This window comes from Syngnathus leptorhynchus, chromosome 9 (genome assembly GCF_054491065.1).
Source record: "Syngnathus leptorhynchus isolate UIUO chromosome 9, UIUO_Slep, whole genome shotgun sequence".
NCBI classification, from domain to species: domain Eukaryota; kingdom Metazoa; phylum Chordata; class Actinopteri; order Syngnathiformes; family Syngnathidae; genus Syngnathus; species Syngnathus leptorhynchus.
Genome location: NC_141203.1, coordinates 9062727 through 9081814, shown reverse-complemented (window position 1 = coordinate 9081814; position 19088 = coordinate 9062727). Strand labels below are relative to the sequence as shown.

Here is a 19088-nt window from a genome sequence, read left to right as displayed (position 1 = left end):
GCTTTTGTCACTCCTGATAGATGTCGCGGTGACGAACAGTTTCTTGTAGTCAACAAACATAATTTAAAAGACACTAACTATATAAGACTTAAATTTGAAATGATGAGAGAGAGAGAGAGATGGGTAAAGATTACTCCCTGTTGCCCACAGTCGTAAAACTGTCGCGCCGAAGCAGTACGGCAACGTCGTCGATTTACGACCAGGCTGGTAGCATTTCATAATCGTTGTCATTTCACGTTCTTGCGCACCTGTCCTTGAAATGTTATGCGAAACATGATAGTTTAGGGCATTTCTAAACTCTAAATGCAGGATTTTATTTTCGCTGCTTGGTGTTTAATTTCTACGGAGCAAAGCTGTGTAAGTCACCGCCCGTTAGCAACGGTTAACTGTATAGTTCATAGTTGTATGTACAGTTTAAGTCGTCATTGACAGTTTTTTTTTTTTAATAACGCGATTATGTTAAGATAAGATCGACATTATCGGGAAATGATTAAGAGGGGTTTTATTAAATTCAGTGTGAAGACCCGCTTTGGCTCAGATTAGCATCACAATGTAATGATTATACGAGATCATCAAAACTGCGTACGACGCTAGGCTACGATAAAACTAAACTCTAAATAATAAGAGTAGTAAAGTCATAAGCCCTGGCAATTCTTGTATAAAAAAACAGCTTCGATGTCATAAATCAAAAACAAAATGAAACTCTATATGCTGTGGTACTGAGCGTGCATTTTTGTGTTATGCCACATGCAAACAGGTTAATTTAATCTCAAAATTTAATAATGATCAAAATATTCTTAGGAAAATCAATTCTAGTCGATAAATCAAAACAAGCAAATGACAAGCAGTAAGTATGGTGATCACTCAGTGTGCCATGTAACTTTGAAATGTCATAATTCGTCAGTATATATATGAATTGTTTGTAGGCCGTATTTGAAAGAAGAAAAAGACCAGCAAACAACAACATGGGGTGTGATCGGTACCTAAGACATGTCCTCTACCTTCACAGATTTTCTCCTAGAAATCAAGCGGCAAGTAAAATAAACACATGGCATCGAGCTTCCTCAAGTATGCAGTGCTTCTGCAGAAGTACAGAACACCGTTGCTCGTGGCGAGCTGCGGTGGTGTCTTTGCGGCCAACATGTTCTACCACGTCTTTCCTGACGCGTCGTACCGCCAGCTGTACCAAGCCTGGTACAAAGGAGAGCCAGTCACCCTCACTGACAAGCTAGAAGACCTTTTCCAGCAGGTACTTGTGTAAACTTTCATTCGTTAAATAATTCTTCCTAATACGATACCCACTAGCCTCTATGGTGTCTTTTGTAGCATGGCATTGTATGAGAATTATTTTACTGCAGAAGGCACAGTTCTTCTTTTTATATTGTGGCAGGAAATGGCCATCTCGAAACTGCAGATGTATTGCAGCGGTCACTTTGACACAATCGGGCTTGACGAGCCTGCTGTGCCACTTGCCATGAATTCACGAAGTGCGTATTAACAATAGAAGAGATCCCAGTGACATACTAAAATCTCTGTTATTCCTGTTATTCCTAGGTCCTAAAGGACTACAATGCCAACTCATCCAAGAACTTCTCTGCCTTCGCCTCCTTTGGTTTCCACCCAGTCAGCGCTGGTGTTCCATGGCTCCCTGCAGGGGCCCAAATCGGCATCCCGGCAAACTTTAACAGCACGGTCGATGACCACAGTGGCATCACGAACCGGACTATTTTCATCAATGGCAAAACAGTGGAGTGGGACAGTGAAGCCGGCATGACTCTCAGGGACTCCCTGGTGTTTTCCCCCCAAGCGCAGAAATTCGCCATAGCGCGAGAGGTGGCGCGTTTGCAATCGGGCGTACCCATCGTGAGCGCTGCCGTTGCCCCCGTTTGCCTGGGTGGCGTTTGGGTGTACAGTGTAGTACTGAAGCAAGTGTTCAATCTTCACGCCAGCCCCATTTTGTTGCGTGGAGCCATGAACCTCGTGGCGCTGGGCCTGGGCGCCGTGTCCTACTTCCTTACCGCGGACGCCGTCGCCCAGTGGTCCGATTACCGCTCAGACCGGCGGGCCGCCGGGGTGTCCCACCACTACGCCAAGGGCGGAGTGGAGTTTTACGACAAGATTCTGTCCAGAAACAAAAGTCTGCGTGCACTCATGGGACAGAAAGGACAAGAGATGTATGCGCCCAGCGGGAACTTATTTCCTGCAAACATCCTTCAGCTCAAGCACACGCCGTATACCTCGAGGAGGGAGGGCATCCTCACTCTAATGAAAAACGACAAGATTTAAGTTGACTATTATAGGAGTTGCTTTTGAAACAAACAAAAGGCCGCCAACCCATTTTATTTTTTCTTGTATTTTAATAGAAATTCTGCTATTGGGTTAACTAAATATGTGCGCCTATATGTGTGACTTTGTTATTCTTTCCCCTTTTTTTGTTGGGTTGTATACAGATAAAGCTCATTTGCTGAAAACGGCCAATTATTATGGCTGCCCAGCAAAGCGTTTACTTCTAATGCAATATCCTGCTGTGAAATTACCTTTTAAGTGCCGCAGTGCACATCCGCCTCTTCAGACATTAATTAAACCCTCTACAAGAAAAATAATCGGACTGTGATAGAGCATATTTGGAGAAAGACATGCATATCGCGAGTGCGTCGTTCCCCATTGAAAAGAATGTTAGTGCTACACTGCAAGTCCTTATTTTTCCCTGTGGTCTCTTCCCCCCTCCCCTCGTCCTCATATGTACCACCCCGCCCCCTCTCAGCTAAAAAAAAAACAATCTTAGCTAACGAAAATCGTGTTTAAGTATGCACACATTTGCATGACTGGCTAATTTGTTGAGCGATAATCATCTTAATATCCAGCTCGGTGGGACCTTGGAACTCATCACGCCACACTCCCCGAGGTCATCCGTCTGCATATTAACGAGGCTCCGATATGTGTTTTAATTACATTTCTAGTCAGGTACCCCCAGGATTCAACTAAATATAGCAGCTTGTAATGAATAATATTGCAGAAGAGATATGTTGGACTACTGGATAACATGTCTGGGTCTCAGTTTTTCAGGTTCATTGTTCAGATTTCAGCTCTGACCTTCCTGTGTCGAGTTTTATTGAACACTAAATTCTCCATTGGAGAATGTAGGTGTATTTTTTTTTGTCTAGATGTGCCCCGTGATTGACTGGCAACCAGTCAAAGTACCCAACTTGTAAGATTTCCCCATGTATGGAAATGCCCAACTTGTCAATACGCTGTCTAAAGCAGTGCCATCGTTTGGTCATCAACGATGACAAAGGTCAGCCGATATTCCGTACCCCTGTGAGCTCAGGGCCCTTATGGTTGGAGAAATTTTGGGGGGCTGAGACAATGTTTAAACAGCTGTTTCATTTTTGCGGTAAAAATGCAATGTATGAAACAGAAATCTTGCCTTGACTTTGAATGCATGCAAATAACAATCAAGCAAAGAAAGGCTCTCACTTCATTATTGTGGCTCTGTTTTTTGTTTGTGTGTGTGTTAGTTACTTTGAGCTGTTCCTATCATCAACAGTGGGTTCACTGTCTCCTCTTCATCTTCTTATACTTCATAGTGCGCCATTGACAGGGACAGCACAAAGGCCCATTGTTTTGCTGTAATGCACTGGCTGCTATTACATTGTGCGCCGCATGAGGCCACTCCAGCCCACACCAGGACGTGTCCTCCTTACAAGAAATATGAATTACACGGCGACTCAGTCTAAAAATGTGAATGAATACGATTGAGGAATTTTTTTATTGATTAAAAAAGAACAAATACCAATAATAATATTTGAAGATGGATCATTAAATGGATAGTTAACGGTCACTTGTGAAATGAGGTTACACGTTACCGTAACGTCCCCTTGTAATGAACGACAATATACCCCCAACATCCGGGTCTCCCGAGGAGCTCCATACATATAAGGATTACGCCTATTTACCTGGGTGCGCTCCATACCCAACAGCGCGCCTCCCGCATTTGTTGCCCCGCCTCCGTGCACGCCATTACACCGCCGTCGCCGCTGCTTTGTCGCTCCGATGAGCAGCTGCAGTGAGACCGAACGAGGCTGACGACAACCAGGGAGCGCACAAAGTCAGAAACGCAACATTTTGGGGTTAAATCGTCAAAGTGCTTTACTTTTGATATCATACGTGTATTCATTTATTTATTCTTTGCATTCTCAATCGGTTTTACATTATCAGTCTGAGGTGCCCGATATTGGCCGCATTTAGCCAATGCTGACTGCGGGGGCTCGCGTTTTGTGGATTATCATCCGTGGCTGCCGAGGCAGTGGTGGCATGGTCGCGGCCGGAGGAGGCCCCTCTCTGCCGGATGGATGTGCGTGAGGCAGCGGCGGACTGCGATCACTCTTGAAGAACGACCGTCCGTAGTAACGATGCCCAGGTCTCGTCGGCATCCGCGGGCGAACTCCTCTTGAATGTTCGGGGTTCGTCGCCCTACTCACAAAGACCAGTTATTTCCTCACACGGCGAACATTTTATTCCTTGAAAACTGGACGCCCCCGGAGCAGTTTATGACGGTAAGAAAAAAAAAAAGGACCACAGCTTTTTGAAACTACTTTTTTTTTTTTTTTTTTAACCCTCGTTACAGACAGCTGACGTTACCTAGCTTAGCCGGCTAGCTCGGCGCTGTCACTTTGCTCCATGTTGCCTCACGCCGCTCAATATTTCCTATAATCATTACGTTAACGCTTCAACGAGTTCCCAAATGAACCATCCACATGTATTTAATGAGTGCTACGTATAAAATGTATAATGACGTGCCAATAGACATCACTAGTGTGTAGCGCTCTTGTTTGCTAACGCCGCTTTGCCCATTCAACACATCGCAGTTACTTCTAGACACCAAACACTTTAAAATGATCAATTATGCACATTGTTGCATCCTATGTAGTGTCGTTTAATCAGCAATCGATGCTCCAGCCTTTCGTGTGTCGACATAAATGGCGCCCTTTGGCTAATATATCATTCATGGTAACGTTACAAGTGTACAATAAGCCCCTTTAATGACAGCCCCGTTAGTGGTGAATAGAGCCAGTTGTATGTCTTTAAATATGATGCACATGGAAGAAGATAACGAATTAGCAATTAACGAGAGCTTCATGCTTATTTATGCACGCTTTATGGAAGATCGTTTCAATTAAACTATGCATTTTGCATCCCCGTTCATTTGGAATCATTACGGCTTTCATGGCACCCCTTTGTCTTTATGGATGCCTGTGATTAATTGCACTGAGCAGTTGCTAATCAAACAGTGGCTTGGTGTTCAGTAATGCCAGTGAAGCAAGCCTGCATGCGATTGAGGAGTCTCTCTCTCTCTCTCTCTCTCTCTCTCTCTCTCTCTCTCTCTCTCTCTCTCTCTCTCTCTCTCTCTCTCTCTCTCTCTCTCTCTCTCTCTCTCTCTCTCTCTCTCTCTCTCTCGCCGCCCTCCCCCCTCTCCCTCTCGATGACGTAATCCTCCACCATCCGTGCTACATCTTTTGGGTCGCAGTCGTCCCCTCTGCTGCCTGCTGCAGCTGATATCATATTCATATCATATCTTCTCCTGCGCGTTTGTGTGCATACGCATCCCTCGCTTTTTATTGCATTTTTACATTCAGAGTTTTTGGTCAGTCTTTATCCTTCAATGGAGGGGTTGCTAGATCGATGAGCAGTCACATCAGGGATGTGTTTTCCTTCAAAGCAACCACTTGATTTTTTAAATTAAAGCTTCTTTCAGATTATGATAAATAAAAAATGTTGTGTTCAGTCTTTGTTCGGCACAAGGTGCAAGCAAGATGCAGGATTCCCGAAGAGGTTCCGGTAGGCAGTCGAGGGTCCTTGTGGTGATGATGCCAGAGAAAGAAGGGTGGTAAACTTCACAAGATGAGTCAGAGAAAAGTTCGGAGTAATCTTGGCAGTGGTGGTGGCTCAACATAAGGTAGAGGGAGAATAAAGCATTGTTTATGATTTATTTATGTAAGAAATATGCATATACAAAAGTGGTCAGTCAAAAATGGAATAAATAAACAGTGTTTGAATCCCTGTACAGACTTTGCACACCTTATTTCTTAACTTGCTGAAATTAGTCCCCATGCACGTGGATAATTGTACATCCTGCTCCGTACTGCCGGTCAAATGGCAAGTTTTGTTACCATGGCAACAAGGGATGAATCTTGTTGCTTGAGACTAAAGCATAGCCCAGCGTGTGCCACACCAGCGAGGTAATCTACTCAATTAAGAGTACCTTTGACAGTGCAGACTTACTAACATTGTAATAAGGCTTACTCATGAATAATAATGCAAATGCAACTTATTACTGTACATTCATTTGAAGTCCTAAAGGGAACCTTAAGTTCTTAAGGGAAGGGTGTTTACGCAGAGGCATAGCTACAGTGCAGCGCTTTTTAACGAGAATGTTGGTGTAAAAAAAGGAAGGGGGGGGGCGTTCTTTTTTTAGATATTGTGCCTAGTCTTCAGTGTTTATTAAACAACCCGTATTCACACACTGCTGAGAAAAATGACAAACATGCAATGTCCTGTTGATTATGCCGAAAAAAAATTGTTGATCCAGTAATAAATTGTAAACCAACATCACCCTTGCTTTAAGTTTTAAGAATTTCTATACGTCCTACTAGTGCTTCATTGGTTATTTGTTTCAAATGCGTGACTGGACTAATTTCAGATGGAGTGGTGTTTACCTTTAAGAGCCCTTCATTTATTTGACTGGGACCAGGCTTCCTTTGACCGTTGCCGTCCGCTGGTGACAACCTTGTCAAAGAGCCGCCTGTTCATGTTTAACCAAGTGGACCAGCTGCCCGTCCATCCGACTGGAACCCCTCCCCTTGGAAAGCTCGCAGTCCAGTCTGGACTTGCGCGCGGGCGGGTTCTCTGTTTGCAGAGCTATCGATAGAACCGTTTTTTGTCCGATTCATCTTGAACGCCAAGGGACCTTTTTTTTGGCACGTTACACGAGCTTCGGTTTCAGCTCGATCCTCAAACGCCGCGCATCTTCTTGTAACCGTAAGGACATGAAATGCGGCCCGCTAGCCGCACTCCGATTATCTCTTGTCCTGATTCGACGTCCTGTCAGTCTGGCCCACCAGCGCTGCACAAACGAAAGTGGACTCACAGCCATCACTAACTATTCAGCCAGATGCCTCAGAGAGAGTCAGTTGGTCTGTGGTCAGTCTTTCTGTTGGTCCGTTGATGAGGCCACACAGTTAAAATAGTATTTCAACTGACACAACAGGAGCGCCATCACTGGCCCTTGAATGTCACTGTGATTTACTCCATTTTGAATAAAAAGTGTGTACTCTATATATAGCTGGACATCCTAGCGCTATATAGATTGCATCATTTCAGTGTGGTTGACCATCTTCTGTTGGATAGCTTAGAAAGGCAGTAAATCTTTTAAGACTTTATAGTTGCTCAGAATCTTTTACAGAGAACTTGATCTAGACGCCCTTTTTTTTTCCAGAGATTATATTAGGACTCTAAACTGCTAGGTTCCATAACCTCTGTAAAATTCTAACTGCAATGTATAATCTCATGAAAGTATTCTTATTCGGTCTATATATAAATTTTTTGAGCTGACTACATAGATAGTTTCTGTCCAAAAGGTGGTGTAGTACTGTTACTGGAATGAAAGTAAAAAGCGATTTTACTCATTTATTATTGTTTAAATGAAGTGGCAGGTGCATAGCAATGATAACACTATGGTTACCTGGCGCTAACGTCAAACGATGAGGTCAACCCTTACTTGCTGACACCTATTGGGGAACCACAACCGTTGTGGGCAGATTATAATATCCCAGATTTTTTATTGTGGTGCGTAAAGCCCAACCTACATCTGCACACCTCAGGTATGTAAGTACAGCTGGCTTCCAGGAGTTTTACTCCGGTGCTAGTTTTGACTTGTCTTCTGCTGGTGTTGCCCCGCTACATTCAAGAAGCGGAACACAGCAAGGCATCTGAATTTATTAGCACATGTGGCGACTGGCTAAAAAAAAAAAAAAAGTTGTTCTTTGCAGAGCTCTAACTTGTTAGCGTGTTCGATTTTTGCTTTTGAAGCGAGTGTTATTCTTGTAGTCAGAATACCAAAAGAGGTTAAAACCCACAGTTGTTTCTGCACTGCTGGTCAGAACCAGGCCGAGTTTGCTTTGTCTCATTTTGCGCTTCACATAACTGCTGAAGTTTTTCTGTTGATAGGGCTATTTATTGGACACGCAGGGAGGCCGAGTTTTTGTTTTTGCTGGGACAGACAGGGAAAAGAACACAGCGAGTAACATCAACGGCTGTGTCAGATTTGATATCAATGTGGACTGGGAGGGCAGTGCTACATAAACCCTGCGAGCAAGGAATGCGCTACGATGCAAACGGGACAGGACAGGACAGGGCATGTGTCGTGTCAGTATTCAGATATGTCTTCATCTTGATTTGGTGATAAGGCTTACAAAATCAACTGAGGATGTCTGAATGAAAAGAAAGCTCGGGCAGAGAGAACTCTCGGTCACCATTTGTTAAGACAAAGCATGTCCCAGTATACTTAAGTTCCGTGCGGCCATCATTTTCTTTACGTTGACAGCCATAAATTAGCAGAAGCAATTCCTACTAAAATGTCTAGCCAGTCGTTGGCATTTTTGGAGCCACTTCCAATTTGCAACTGCGTCTTGGCTCCTAACCATTTTCCCGACACTTCTATTTTTGGGACTATTCTTACTTGGCTCTATGTGTGCGAGGAAGCGTAAACAATTCTGCATCCAACTTTAACACTGAAACAAAACAAACACATTGATGTGATTTGATTTCACGTGAGGATTCTAGCTTTGCGACGCCCGACGTTCGGATGATCACGGCTAGCTCGATTTGTTCAGCTCAAATTTCGAAAATGTCATTTAATCGTGGACAATGTGTACACCGTGCGCATTCAAATTTGGACAGATATTTTCTGGCTCACATTGTCACTCTGTTGATAATGTGTGTCGGACAGCCTCGAGTTTGGAGCTGGGTATAAATAAAAAAACAACAACATTGTTGTGATTCAGGTTGTATTTGTGCATGTATAAACTCAGTGGGGGGGGGACAGGCAGCCTGACTGTGGGGCAGGCTATCAGGACTTGAGGCAGCAGGGAGGGATAATAACAGAAGCTGTTACATTCTTGTGGTTTCTCTGATTTCAGCATGGGGGTGGGGGGGTGGGGTTTTTTGGCCAACTCTGTCTGCTCTCTGTCCGCCTCAGTCCCAGCAGAAAGCCGCTAAGAAAGAGGACAATACATAACAGCTCTTGGACACTTTAATACGGGACACATGATCGTAACCGGGGTCGTCTTTGCATATTTTAGCGCCACTTAAGCGTTAGCCTAGCAGCTGATTAACAGCGGCTAACCGACTTATAATTCTTCTTGATAGTTTTGTAGGTCATGCTTGTTCCTCAGGCTGATGAAGGGACATTCTTAGATGTTGGAGAATGTTCTTGATCACAATGTTTTAGTACAGCTGCTCTCACTTTGTTTTTTTGTTTTTTTGCTAATGATAAACTACAGGAGTAGAACAGAGGCCAGCTTCGTCAATATTAAATGGAACGGAAATCATTCCGCAAAGAGGATTCCCTTAAATGTCAAATGTTAAACTTCAAATTATTATCTGGTGTGATACCGGCAAATCTCACAGAGGAAGGATTACCTCCTCATCTTTTGTTGTATATATATTTTTCAGTTTGGTTTAGCGCGATGGGCAAGGGGAACAGCTTAATGACATAAAATGTCAACAATGCATTGATTATAATATTTCTAAATCTAATTGTGATTGATTTAACATGTATTGTATGGAAGTCACCATTTTGTGACAACACTTAATGATATATGCTGGTTAGGATTCATTATTTTCTGTCTGTCTTTTAGATGTTCTTATGTCTGTTCTCTGCTAGTATGCTGGGTGTCTTTTTTTTTTTCCCCATCATTGCATTGTTGTCTTCCAGTAGGTCTGCTTGTTTCTTTCTCGGATTAAGGTCACGTTTTCTTGCACAATAATGACTGTAATCTGGAATTGAATCAGTTTTATTGCTCCGCCTACTTTCAGATCAGACGTTGCACTAATCTTGTGCAAAGTCAGATTAATCTAAAGGCGCCGATACTCGGCAATGTATTTCCCATTTGCTGTAAAAGTCTATATAACCTGTAATGCAGTTGTCAGTATTTTTTTTTTTTTTTTTTAACGGACATCACGTGCATATTAACTTCTGTAATGTCATATGCACATCTAACCCAAGCCACAAGTATTTAGTAACTTAGATGTCACATTGTGTGCATGTGTACAAACAAACAAACAAACAAACAAACAAACAAACAAACAAACAAACAAACAAACAACAAAAACATAATCAACACGAAAAACAAAAATCCACATGAAAATGACAGAGTTTGAAACGATCCTTGTGACCAGTCATTACTCTGGCCACAGTCAGACTATTTAGAGTCAACGTTGCGTAAGCTCCTTAAATGCCGTGCAGTATTTGGTGTCAAAGCTGTGCCAGCGCTGATAAAATAAAAGCTGCACCTCTGAGTCTGGACTTTGGCCTCGTCCAATGATGCCAGCAGAAATAAAGCTTTGCTAAGAAAGCCTAGTGCTGGGAGATTTGTATCAGCTCTTTAACACATTAAGATGTGCATGCACCTTGTAATTTGCGTGCTGCAAATTGTGGCCAAGAATCAGGATTACTCCAGACATCAATTTCTTCTGTGTAAGGCCAAAATAATGCTTTCTCTGCATTATTTTTGAATCAGTGGCTAGAAGAGAATGCCAGGTGGTTTTCAGCAGGTAAGCCCACGCTTTGCTCTTTTGGCCTCGTTTATCCATCCAAATGTATTCCACCCACATGCATCGGTTCATCTTCAACTCTTTGTGCAATCACGGGGTACAAAGACATGCCCTAAAAACCCCCTCCCACAAAGGCTAATGTAAGTTTTGTAACTTTGTCCGTTTGCCTTTGCACCATCCGAAATGGTTCGGATATAGCCGCTATGTTTTTTTCTTTCATGTGTCGTTCCTCACATGTTGGCTGAGAGCCGATACATGGTATAGGAACAAACATGGCGACAACATTTGCGGTATCAAAGGGGCAACCCGTACAATACAGGGGTGAGCTTGGTGAAAGCTACAGCGTCAGCCTTGTGTTCTAATCCATGAATGCAGGTTAGCTGATGCATGCTTTTCATTCACGCTTACACAGAGGGTCATTTCATAAGGGCGCTCCCTCGTTCAAGCCTGATGTTCGCGGAGCTCTGCAATGCATTTGAAACACAAAGCAGAAGCCCTAACATGGCTCGTTCTGCCTGCTACCTGGCCTGTCTTATTTTTCATGTATGCCCTCATGGCCAAATATGGTCGTGGACACAACTAGCTTTGTAAATTTGTTGATTGACATTGGGATAGGTTAATTGAAATAATAGCACTGTCCATTTAGTGTTAAATCAAAGGTGGGAGAAATAAGCCAGCGTTGCAGTGGTAAGTAAACGAGTCAGCAATTTAAAGCCGTTGTCATATTTAAAGATTGCTACCACCAGATATCACCTGCCGAATTACTCAAATCAATCTACTGCAAATTGCCTTTGGCTAAGCAAAAGATGTCTGGACACAAATGGTGCAGCAACACAGATAGACAATCTAACGACACCCAGGAACATATTTTATGTTCTTTATAAACTCAGTTGCAGTGAAAAATGTCATTACTTTTCATTGAAAAAGATAAATATGTATTAATTGAATCATAGTCTTTTGAAAAAAATTTTCTGACCCTCAGGTGATGTCGTTTTACGGTCAGTTCCTGTTTGTCAAACTGAAACAATACAAATGATGGAAATTGGAATTAAGATTTGTGTGGAAACTCAGTTGAATATTTATGGCTTAAATGATAATCACTGGCACGTTGATTCTTCCTCGGAATATTTCTAGATCTGTGTTTTGTGAGTTTTTAGGCCGGATACCGTGTGATTTGTTTTGTTCAAAACTCTTGTCACCTCATGCAGCGCAGGAGGAAACTCTGCTTCCGCCTCCTGAGGAAGTTAAGTCTTATTGTTGGCTTCTTACCTCCTCAGAAGAGTTATTAAGTCTTCCCACTAACCCTTCGAAGTTTGACTGCTTGGCATTTTCTTTTGGTGTGCATGCCGGCGGCTTGTGTCATTGTCTATGTGGAAGTTTACAAGTTAAAAGTGACTTTCTGGCGGATCCAGAAAAAAACCACAATGCTGTGCCCAGACTGGCTGGAAAATCCACAGAGGGAATTTTTCACTTCCTTTCGGCGACCCCGTCGAGTTGTTTTCAATCGTTACAGGAATTTCATGGCCATTTTCTTTTTCATGGACTTTGTAAATAATTATGAAAACTCCGTTTTGTAAGTCGATGTGCCATTGACAAGCTGTTTGTGGCCCTAGCTTCATTTTAATTGTTCTGAAGACAATACAATGGCTCGTCTCTTGAATAAATTAGAATATTATAAAAAAGAAAACGTGGGTCAAGAGAAGTTCAACCATTGAAGGCGCCCATTTATTGTGTAACTTTGAGTCTTTAGAAACTGTGGAGAATAGTTTTTTTGGGTGACACACCATTTTACAATATTTAGGTATGTCACAGTACGTGTGAAACTTGAACTTTCGGGATGGTGCCGTGGTTGATGGTTCTCCATATGGGTGTTTTATGCATGTATTTATACGAGTGTGTGTGTTCCCGCAGACAGGAAAGGTTGCAAAACTGTCTTGTGTTTACGATAAGATGAGAGAGCGCCGGAGCAGCCCGGCAGAGAACAAGACTGTTGGGTCTTGGGACACGCGCACACGCACAGACACACAACAATTTGCAAGCGCTGCTGCCTGCAGGAAGCAATAATGTTAGCATGCTTCCGGAGATCCAGATCCTTCTCTCCGGGGAGTGTGGCTATCCAGTCCAGCTCAAAACTGACAGTAGAGCAGAATTGAGCAAATACTCAAGCTGTAACTGTCTTGCTGTCTGACAGTGATCAAAAATAGTTATTTCTGCTTTCCAACGGTGCTCATTTTCTTTAAGGCAAATTCGACAATGTGAATCCTCAAAAGTGTGAAGTCAAATAAATATGCAACTTTAATCAGTTTTCGACATGGGTCTTTTTCAAGCGTCCCGTTATGGCAAACATGTCCACCTAATTTTATGTTGGTCCGTAAAACTGGAGTCGGGAGATATATATTTTTTTTAAATTTCCAGGACTCGCTTTACTGTAACTTTTAAGAGGGACATGTTGGAGAGTCTTCATTTTTTTTCCCATCAGGTTACAGATTGTAAAATCTTTTGACATTTTGTCCATGTTGCCCTCCTCGACAAAAACAATTCTCAATTTCAAATTTGCCATCACAGTGACTCTCACGCAAAAGTACACAAAAAATGGATGGATGAATCTTCATTTTGCACACTGCTCTATCTGTTGTTGAAGCGGAGAAAGTGGAAGAAACTGCTATCAAAACAATTGCATTCCCCAAAGTATTGAGAGAAGCTACAAAAAAAAATAAACGTTGACTGAAATTTATTCAGGGACACTGGATGCTTTTATGATTCATTCAGCTGTGGAAACATTTTTTTCCCCCCCATAGGAAATAAAAAAATAATCATTTTTATAGAATGTACCACTGCCTCTGCCACTCTATTGAGTTTGTTAATTTTTATACAGCATACGGATGAAATTAAATTTATGCACTCTCCAGTATGTATATGTCTTAAATTGGATGGCACAAAACTGTTCGGACAGGAAGAGAGCAGTGGAAGGCAAGCCAGCCCGTGGGGATGGTCTGCGTGTCAGGCCTCATCATTTATGTATCCCACTGTGAGCCGTTGATAGTAGAGCATCCTTCAGCATTCAGCTGAGCTTCAGTCTCCGCCTTCTCCACGTCTTCCCCGCGAGCTGGTTGGCAAAGCTTTCTCTTTGTCTACACGGCGTTGCTGTGTGCAGGTGGCAACCTGAAAATATCGCTGGCTCCAAAATGAATGATGTTGCTTCTAGTCGCTGTCTGTCTCGTGGGTCAGTATGTTAACATGACCTTTGGGTGTCGAGATATTTCCCGTTAATTGTCTGTTGGTCTGCAAGATTTTGCGAGGTTCAATGTGGGATTTTATTTCCCATCTAATTCGTTTAGCGTTGCTCCCAAAATCAGCTGGAATGGATGGATCGATAGACTTCTACTCTTTAAGAAGACTCGCTTTTGCTTACTAAAGATGTTGATGTCATTATTTTACAAGGTGCTCCTCACTTGCCAGAGGTCATGAAACAGAAGGAATAAAAACATTTCAAATCTGCTTTGGTATTTAACTTTTTGTTTTTTGTGGCGTTCAATTTCAAAGCAAAGGAGTATTTTCCATATTCCCTGAGATGGGATCTGCTGCTTCTTTGGTACTCGTTGACATTTTTTCGTCATGAAGCACTCCTTGTGCTGCAAGTCTTTGCTTGTACAATCTTTCGAGCTCTGTTGCAGTGATTGGGGGGGTGGAAGGCACATGGTAATTCTTTGCTTTATCACAATAGTTTTGTACTCCAATCGTATTGGTTCACAGATCAAACATTGTCCTCGTGACACTCCGATTTGTCGTAGTTCTTAATTTGCTGTTTTTATTTCACTCATGACCCACATCTCCTTCCGGTTGTGGTTTTTTTTTGTTTTTTTTTTCCCCCAACTTCACAGAACCCGGTAGGAGCGTGATGAGCGCGCGCTTCCGCTTGCCTGCTGGCAGATCCTACAATGTCCGGGCGACGGAGCTGGAGCGAGACAGGCACCACACACAGGTTGTGTGCAACATACTGCTGCTGGACAACACCGTCCAGGCTTTTAAAGTCAGCGTAAGTACTTCAGTAAACTTCAACTTGGAGATTCTACCAGATCAAGACTCCAAATGACGCTTTCCTTACTCACAGGCTATGGGCAATTAAAACGTTTTAAAACTAGAGTCACTAGCATAGAAAGAAACAGCGGGGGGGGTAACAAATAAACAATTTGGACACTCTGAGATTTCCATACCGTCGGCCTCCGTGGCCCCGCCCCGTTTGTGTGTGTGTAGAAGGCACATCAGCATGCTCGTTGGAAAGCAAATATGCCCCGATGAAGGGTGTTCCTTTAAATTCGACAGTATGGGAGGATGTCTCTGCACAAGTTGTTGATGCAGGTGGTGCCGTCCATGAAGCCAAGCCTACGCCTTTGGCGATTGAGCTCCTGACAGTGTTTTCAAAGAGGAATCGCTTCAGGCAGGGAATTTCAATCCCCCCCCCCCTCCAAGATGTTGTCAAACAATATACATTTCATTCATTTTTTTTTCTTGATGGGAGAAATGTATCTGCTTCATCCCACAATCACGAGAGTAGCTCAAAGCAAATATATGATTTTGCCCACACTCCCTCTCTCTGCTTCCTGCTCACGATTCCCCGCAAACCCCCTTTCCCTGCATGGAAGTGAATGAATGCCTCGGTCTCTGTCAGTGTCATTGATCAGACCCCTGCAGCCGCAGTAACTTCCTGGAAAGAGCAGCCATCCTGAGAGTCACAATACTTCTATTGATCCTAGCCTTGACCGGCCTTTATTCTAATGGCGAGTGAAAATCCAAAGGCACTTGCTTATTGTCATGGAAACACAAGTGTCAGTGGTGAGAGAGAGAGTGTGTGTGTGTGTGTGTGTGTGTGTGTGTGTGTGTGTGTGTGTGTGTGTGTGTGTGTGTGTGCGGGAGGGGACACACACACACACACACACACACACACACACACACACACACACACACTCGCACACATGTGCGCATATACATACACACGTATAAATGGAGTGATCTGTTGGGCCTTGCGTTAAGACCCAAAAGGTTCTTCCCACAGTGGAGCCACTGTTGTGCTACTTAGAAAGCAAAATCAGAACCAAAGGCAACAACAAGTATTTATTGATGAATCAACTTAACACTTGAACATTAGTCACCAACACTTGGTGGTCTTGTTACTAAAAACTTTATATTTTTTATATTGTAAAATACAAATTTCCCAACAGGAACAAGAGAATTTTTCAAATCGGACCAAATTGTAAGTATTGTGTTTGAACTTAGTGGTTCCATTACGCAATACTGAATAAGTAGCTTAAATGATGAAGGCATGCAAAGATTAATATTGCACATTCAAAAGTGAAATGAGGTTTTTCCTCAGTTAATGACTTTCTTGCTTCTTCTTTGAAACCACAAAAATATAGTTTGTGGACTTTGACACTGTTTTTTGGTTAGTCGTTATAGCCTGAAGAAGCAAATAAGTATTTCACAGTAATTGGCACCAATTATCTTCATCAGACAGTTGTCGTTAGAACCTCCTCATGTGATGTCAATGGTAATTCCGGAATGGCAAATAAACAGATTTGATGATTAGGGAGCACCCCCCCCCCTTTTTTTTTTTTGCCAAGAACTGTTTTTTTTGTGTTTTTTTTACAGTTCCACGCAGAGTAAAAGTTAATGAAGCATGTTAAACAAAGTGCTTGTATGCCAGTTAATATTTCCCGCAAGCTGTACTCGAATGTAGACGAGCCCTTTTGTGTCACAATCTTTTTATTTCCCCTTAGAGTCGGGATGCCCTCAGTCATCGCGCACGCTGTCTGCGTCTCGTCTCCTCGCTCTCACGCACGCTATTTGTGTCAGTGCTTGTGGTGGACTGATGAAGAGAACCACAAAGAGCGTTTGTCTCATTCAGCAGCGTCGTCAATCACTCCTTTTCTCTTGGCTGCTCACTTTTGTCTTTTTTTTGTTTTTTTTTGTTTGTTTTCCTCTGTAACTCTCTGTCTACGTCCTTTTTTTTTTTTTTCCCTCAATGTGCTACACACACACTTTGTTGCTTGCCCTTGTTGTTTGTCTTGTTTTACTCTTCCCGTAGTTTCCGTTTGATGTCACGCTTAGTTCCAACCCGGTGTCCCTTTAGATTAGAACGTTGGAGTTTGAGCTCAAAAGTGAAGGAAAAAAAAAAGATGCAGTCCCGAGTTCTAACACAAAGACACGGAGCGGCGGAGGCTTCCCTGTGAATTGAAATAAAAAGGAGCTCTGAGCGTTTGCATATCAGGCTTGGGAAGTTGCTTCAGACAATGAAGAAGCAGGAAGCATGCCTATGAATAGCCCCGAGAAAGGGAAGTAAACCCTCGTGGAAATGAATGTTTCATTCCGATAGTGTCAATATATTTCAAATGTAAAACGATTAGATCATCTGTATGAAAAATACATTGAAAGAAAACTGTTATCCAGCAAATGGCAGTATTTTTTGCATTGATTTCTCATCAATAATGGACGTCACACCTCAACATTATTGCATTATTTATAATCTGACTCGTTCCAAATTGCAGTCACAAATAATACTTGTCAGTGTCCTAGCGGTCAAAATGGACCTGCAGCCAAATCAAAACAAATTGACTGTACTTTTGTTTTTAAATCTGATTTGTTTATTTCGACAAGTACAAAACATTGATTACAACTTTAGTTCACTTTGTTTTACATGACTTGTCGAATAAAGGGAAGTGTTGTAAATTGTGAAGTGAGCAGTAAGGAAAATATGAGCAGAGCTGTGTTAGTCACTGTCAGTTGACAACACGCACACACAAAAAAGGGCTAATGGACGGACGGAGATCCTTGAGGTCCGCTATATCATCGAGCCAACTGTCAACTATCCGTCCGCATGTGCCTTGCGCGTTGCAACGGTGACAAACTAGCACATGTTCACACTCCACACTGGGCTGTAAAAAGTGTGTCACTAGGCAAAAGAGAGAGAGAGAGGTGCGAGAAAGCAGTAGGTTGGCGAATATTTTCCCGCAGGAGCTACAATGGTGTGGTTACACACTCGCACTTGATTTTTTTTTTTTTTTTTTGTTTCACACTAGGTTCCACACTTTAGCTCCTCACTCGTACTGCTCCTTCTCGGACCTATGCTTCAATCAATGAATAATGACGACGACACCATGCTGTCCAAAATAAAACCAATGTTTTACTTCTCGTTAATGTTTCATCTTTATCACTCATACTCCGGTTTTATAAGACTGTCCTATAGATGGGTGTCAAATTGTTGGCCAAAATGTTCAGAAAGCAGATCTCCAAGCACATCGCAATTAACTCCAATTTTCACTGTAGGCATGCATCAACGTTACCAGCGCCACACTTGCTATCCTATAGTAGCCCTCCGGCTCCGCTTCCTTCTTTGTACATTTTCTCTCGCTAATTGTTGGTGAATGAGTTTATCTCGTTGAACATAAATATTCCAGACAAGTTTGGAGGGGAAATGTTCTTTCCAGCTCTGTAGTCTGATACAACATGGCACTTGCAGTGAAGTTCCACTGACTTAGATATGATTTAATTAGTTCCTCCCTCATCCTCGTAGCCCTCCCCCCGACGCTCTTGTGATGTTTTAATTAAGGATTTCGGTAACGTCAACAGACAAGGACATACCTCCGAGATTTGCAAAGAAATGCATGCCTTTTTAAAAGCTTGTATTGTGTCCCAGTTTTACAAAGAGGTTTTTAAGACCCCTTTTTTTTTTATTTTTTATTTTTTTATAAATGTCTCTTCTTCCTTGTGTCCTTATGTGCAGAAGTCTGATCATGGGCAGGTCTTGCAAGACCTTGTCTTCAAGCACCTGGAGCTGACGGAAAGAGACTACTTTGGCCTGCACTTGGCAGATGACTCTTCGGATGTTCCGGTCAGTATTGTGGTTGAATGATCCACGAGTGTGTGTGTGTATAAACAAACGTGCGTGTGGTGTAGTTGGCTTGGCTTGTTGTCCAGTATTTTTCCTGAAATGAATTGCTCCTCTCAAGATGGTGTAGCATCGCTCGCAATTAAAAAAAGTTGTTTTCATTGAGTCACATACCTGAATTTAGTTCCAGACCGACATAGATGGGAACAATTTTTTAATTCTATTTATGCGATATTCAAGTTTGTATCAGTGTTCAGATATTTTTTATGGTTGTGCGTGCATGTGTGTGTTGCCATTGATGAATAATTTAGGCGATGTAGTCATGCTGTGGAAGCGTTATGATGTCTCTAAGTGTCTCTCAATCAATATTTTA

At 42.5% G+C, this 19088-nt stretch overlaps 2 protein-coding genes across 3 annotated transcripts in view; both read left to right on the top strand.

The window, feature by feature from the left end:
* The first annotated feature begins 123 nt into the window (after positions 1-123).
* On the top strand, positions 124-3481 carry tmem177 (transmembrane protein 177). Of its 2 annotated transcripts, none has more exons than XM_085919665.1 (3): positions 124-203; positions 1010-1249; positions 1555-3481. In XM_085919665.1, the coding sequence occupies exons 2-3, from the start codon at positions 1049-1051 to the stop codon at positions 2284-2286; spliced, it is 933 nt and encodes a 310-aa protein (XP_085775791.1). In that variant the 5' UTR covers positions 124-203; positions 1010-1048; the 3' UTR covers positions 2287-3481. The 2 variants fall into 2 exon arrangements, with proteins under 2 accessions (XP_085775791.1, XP_085775790.1); XM_085919664.1 differs by lacking the exon at positions 124-203 and adding an exon at positions 210-357.
* Positions 3482-3980: 499 nt separating this feature from the next.
* The window catches only part of ptpn4a (protein tyrosine phosphatase non-receptor type 4a), a 32719-nt gene continuing 17611 nt past the window's right edge, over positions 3981-19088 (top strand). The window contains exons 1-3 of the mRNA XM_085920105.1: positions 3981-4556; positions 14715-14869; positions 18611-18718. Of these exons, the coding sequence (XP_085776231.1) occupies positions 14732-14869; positions 18611-18718 (246 nt within the window). The 5' untranslated portion in view covers positions 3981-4556; positions 14715-14731. The remainder of the gene's footprint in view (positions 4557-14714; positions 14870-18610; positions 18719-19088) is intronic.

Bases quoted from the DNA above. Each gene is read 5' to 3' on its own strand.
- tmem177 (XM_085919665.1), top strand. From the start codon at position 1,049: ATGGCATCGAGCTTCCTCAAGTATGCAGTGCTTCTGCAGAAGTACAGA. The intron at 1,250-1,554 runs GTACTTGTGTAA...TGTTATTCCTAG, and splicing joins TAGAAGACCTTTTCCAGCAG to GTCCTAAAGGACTACAATGC.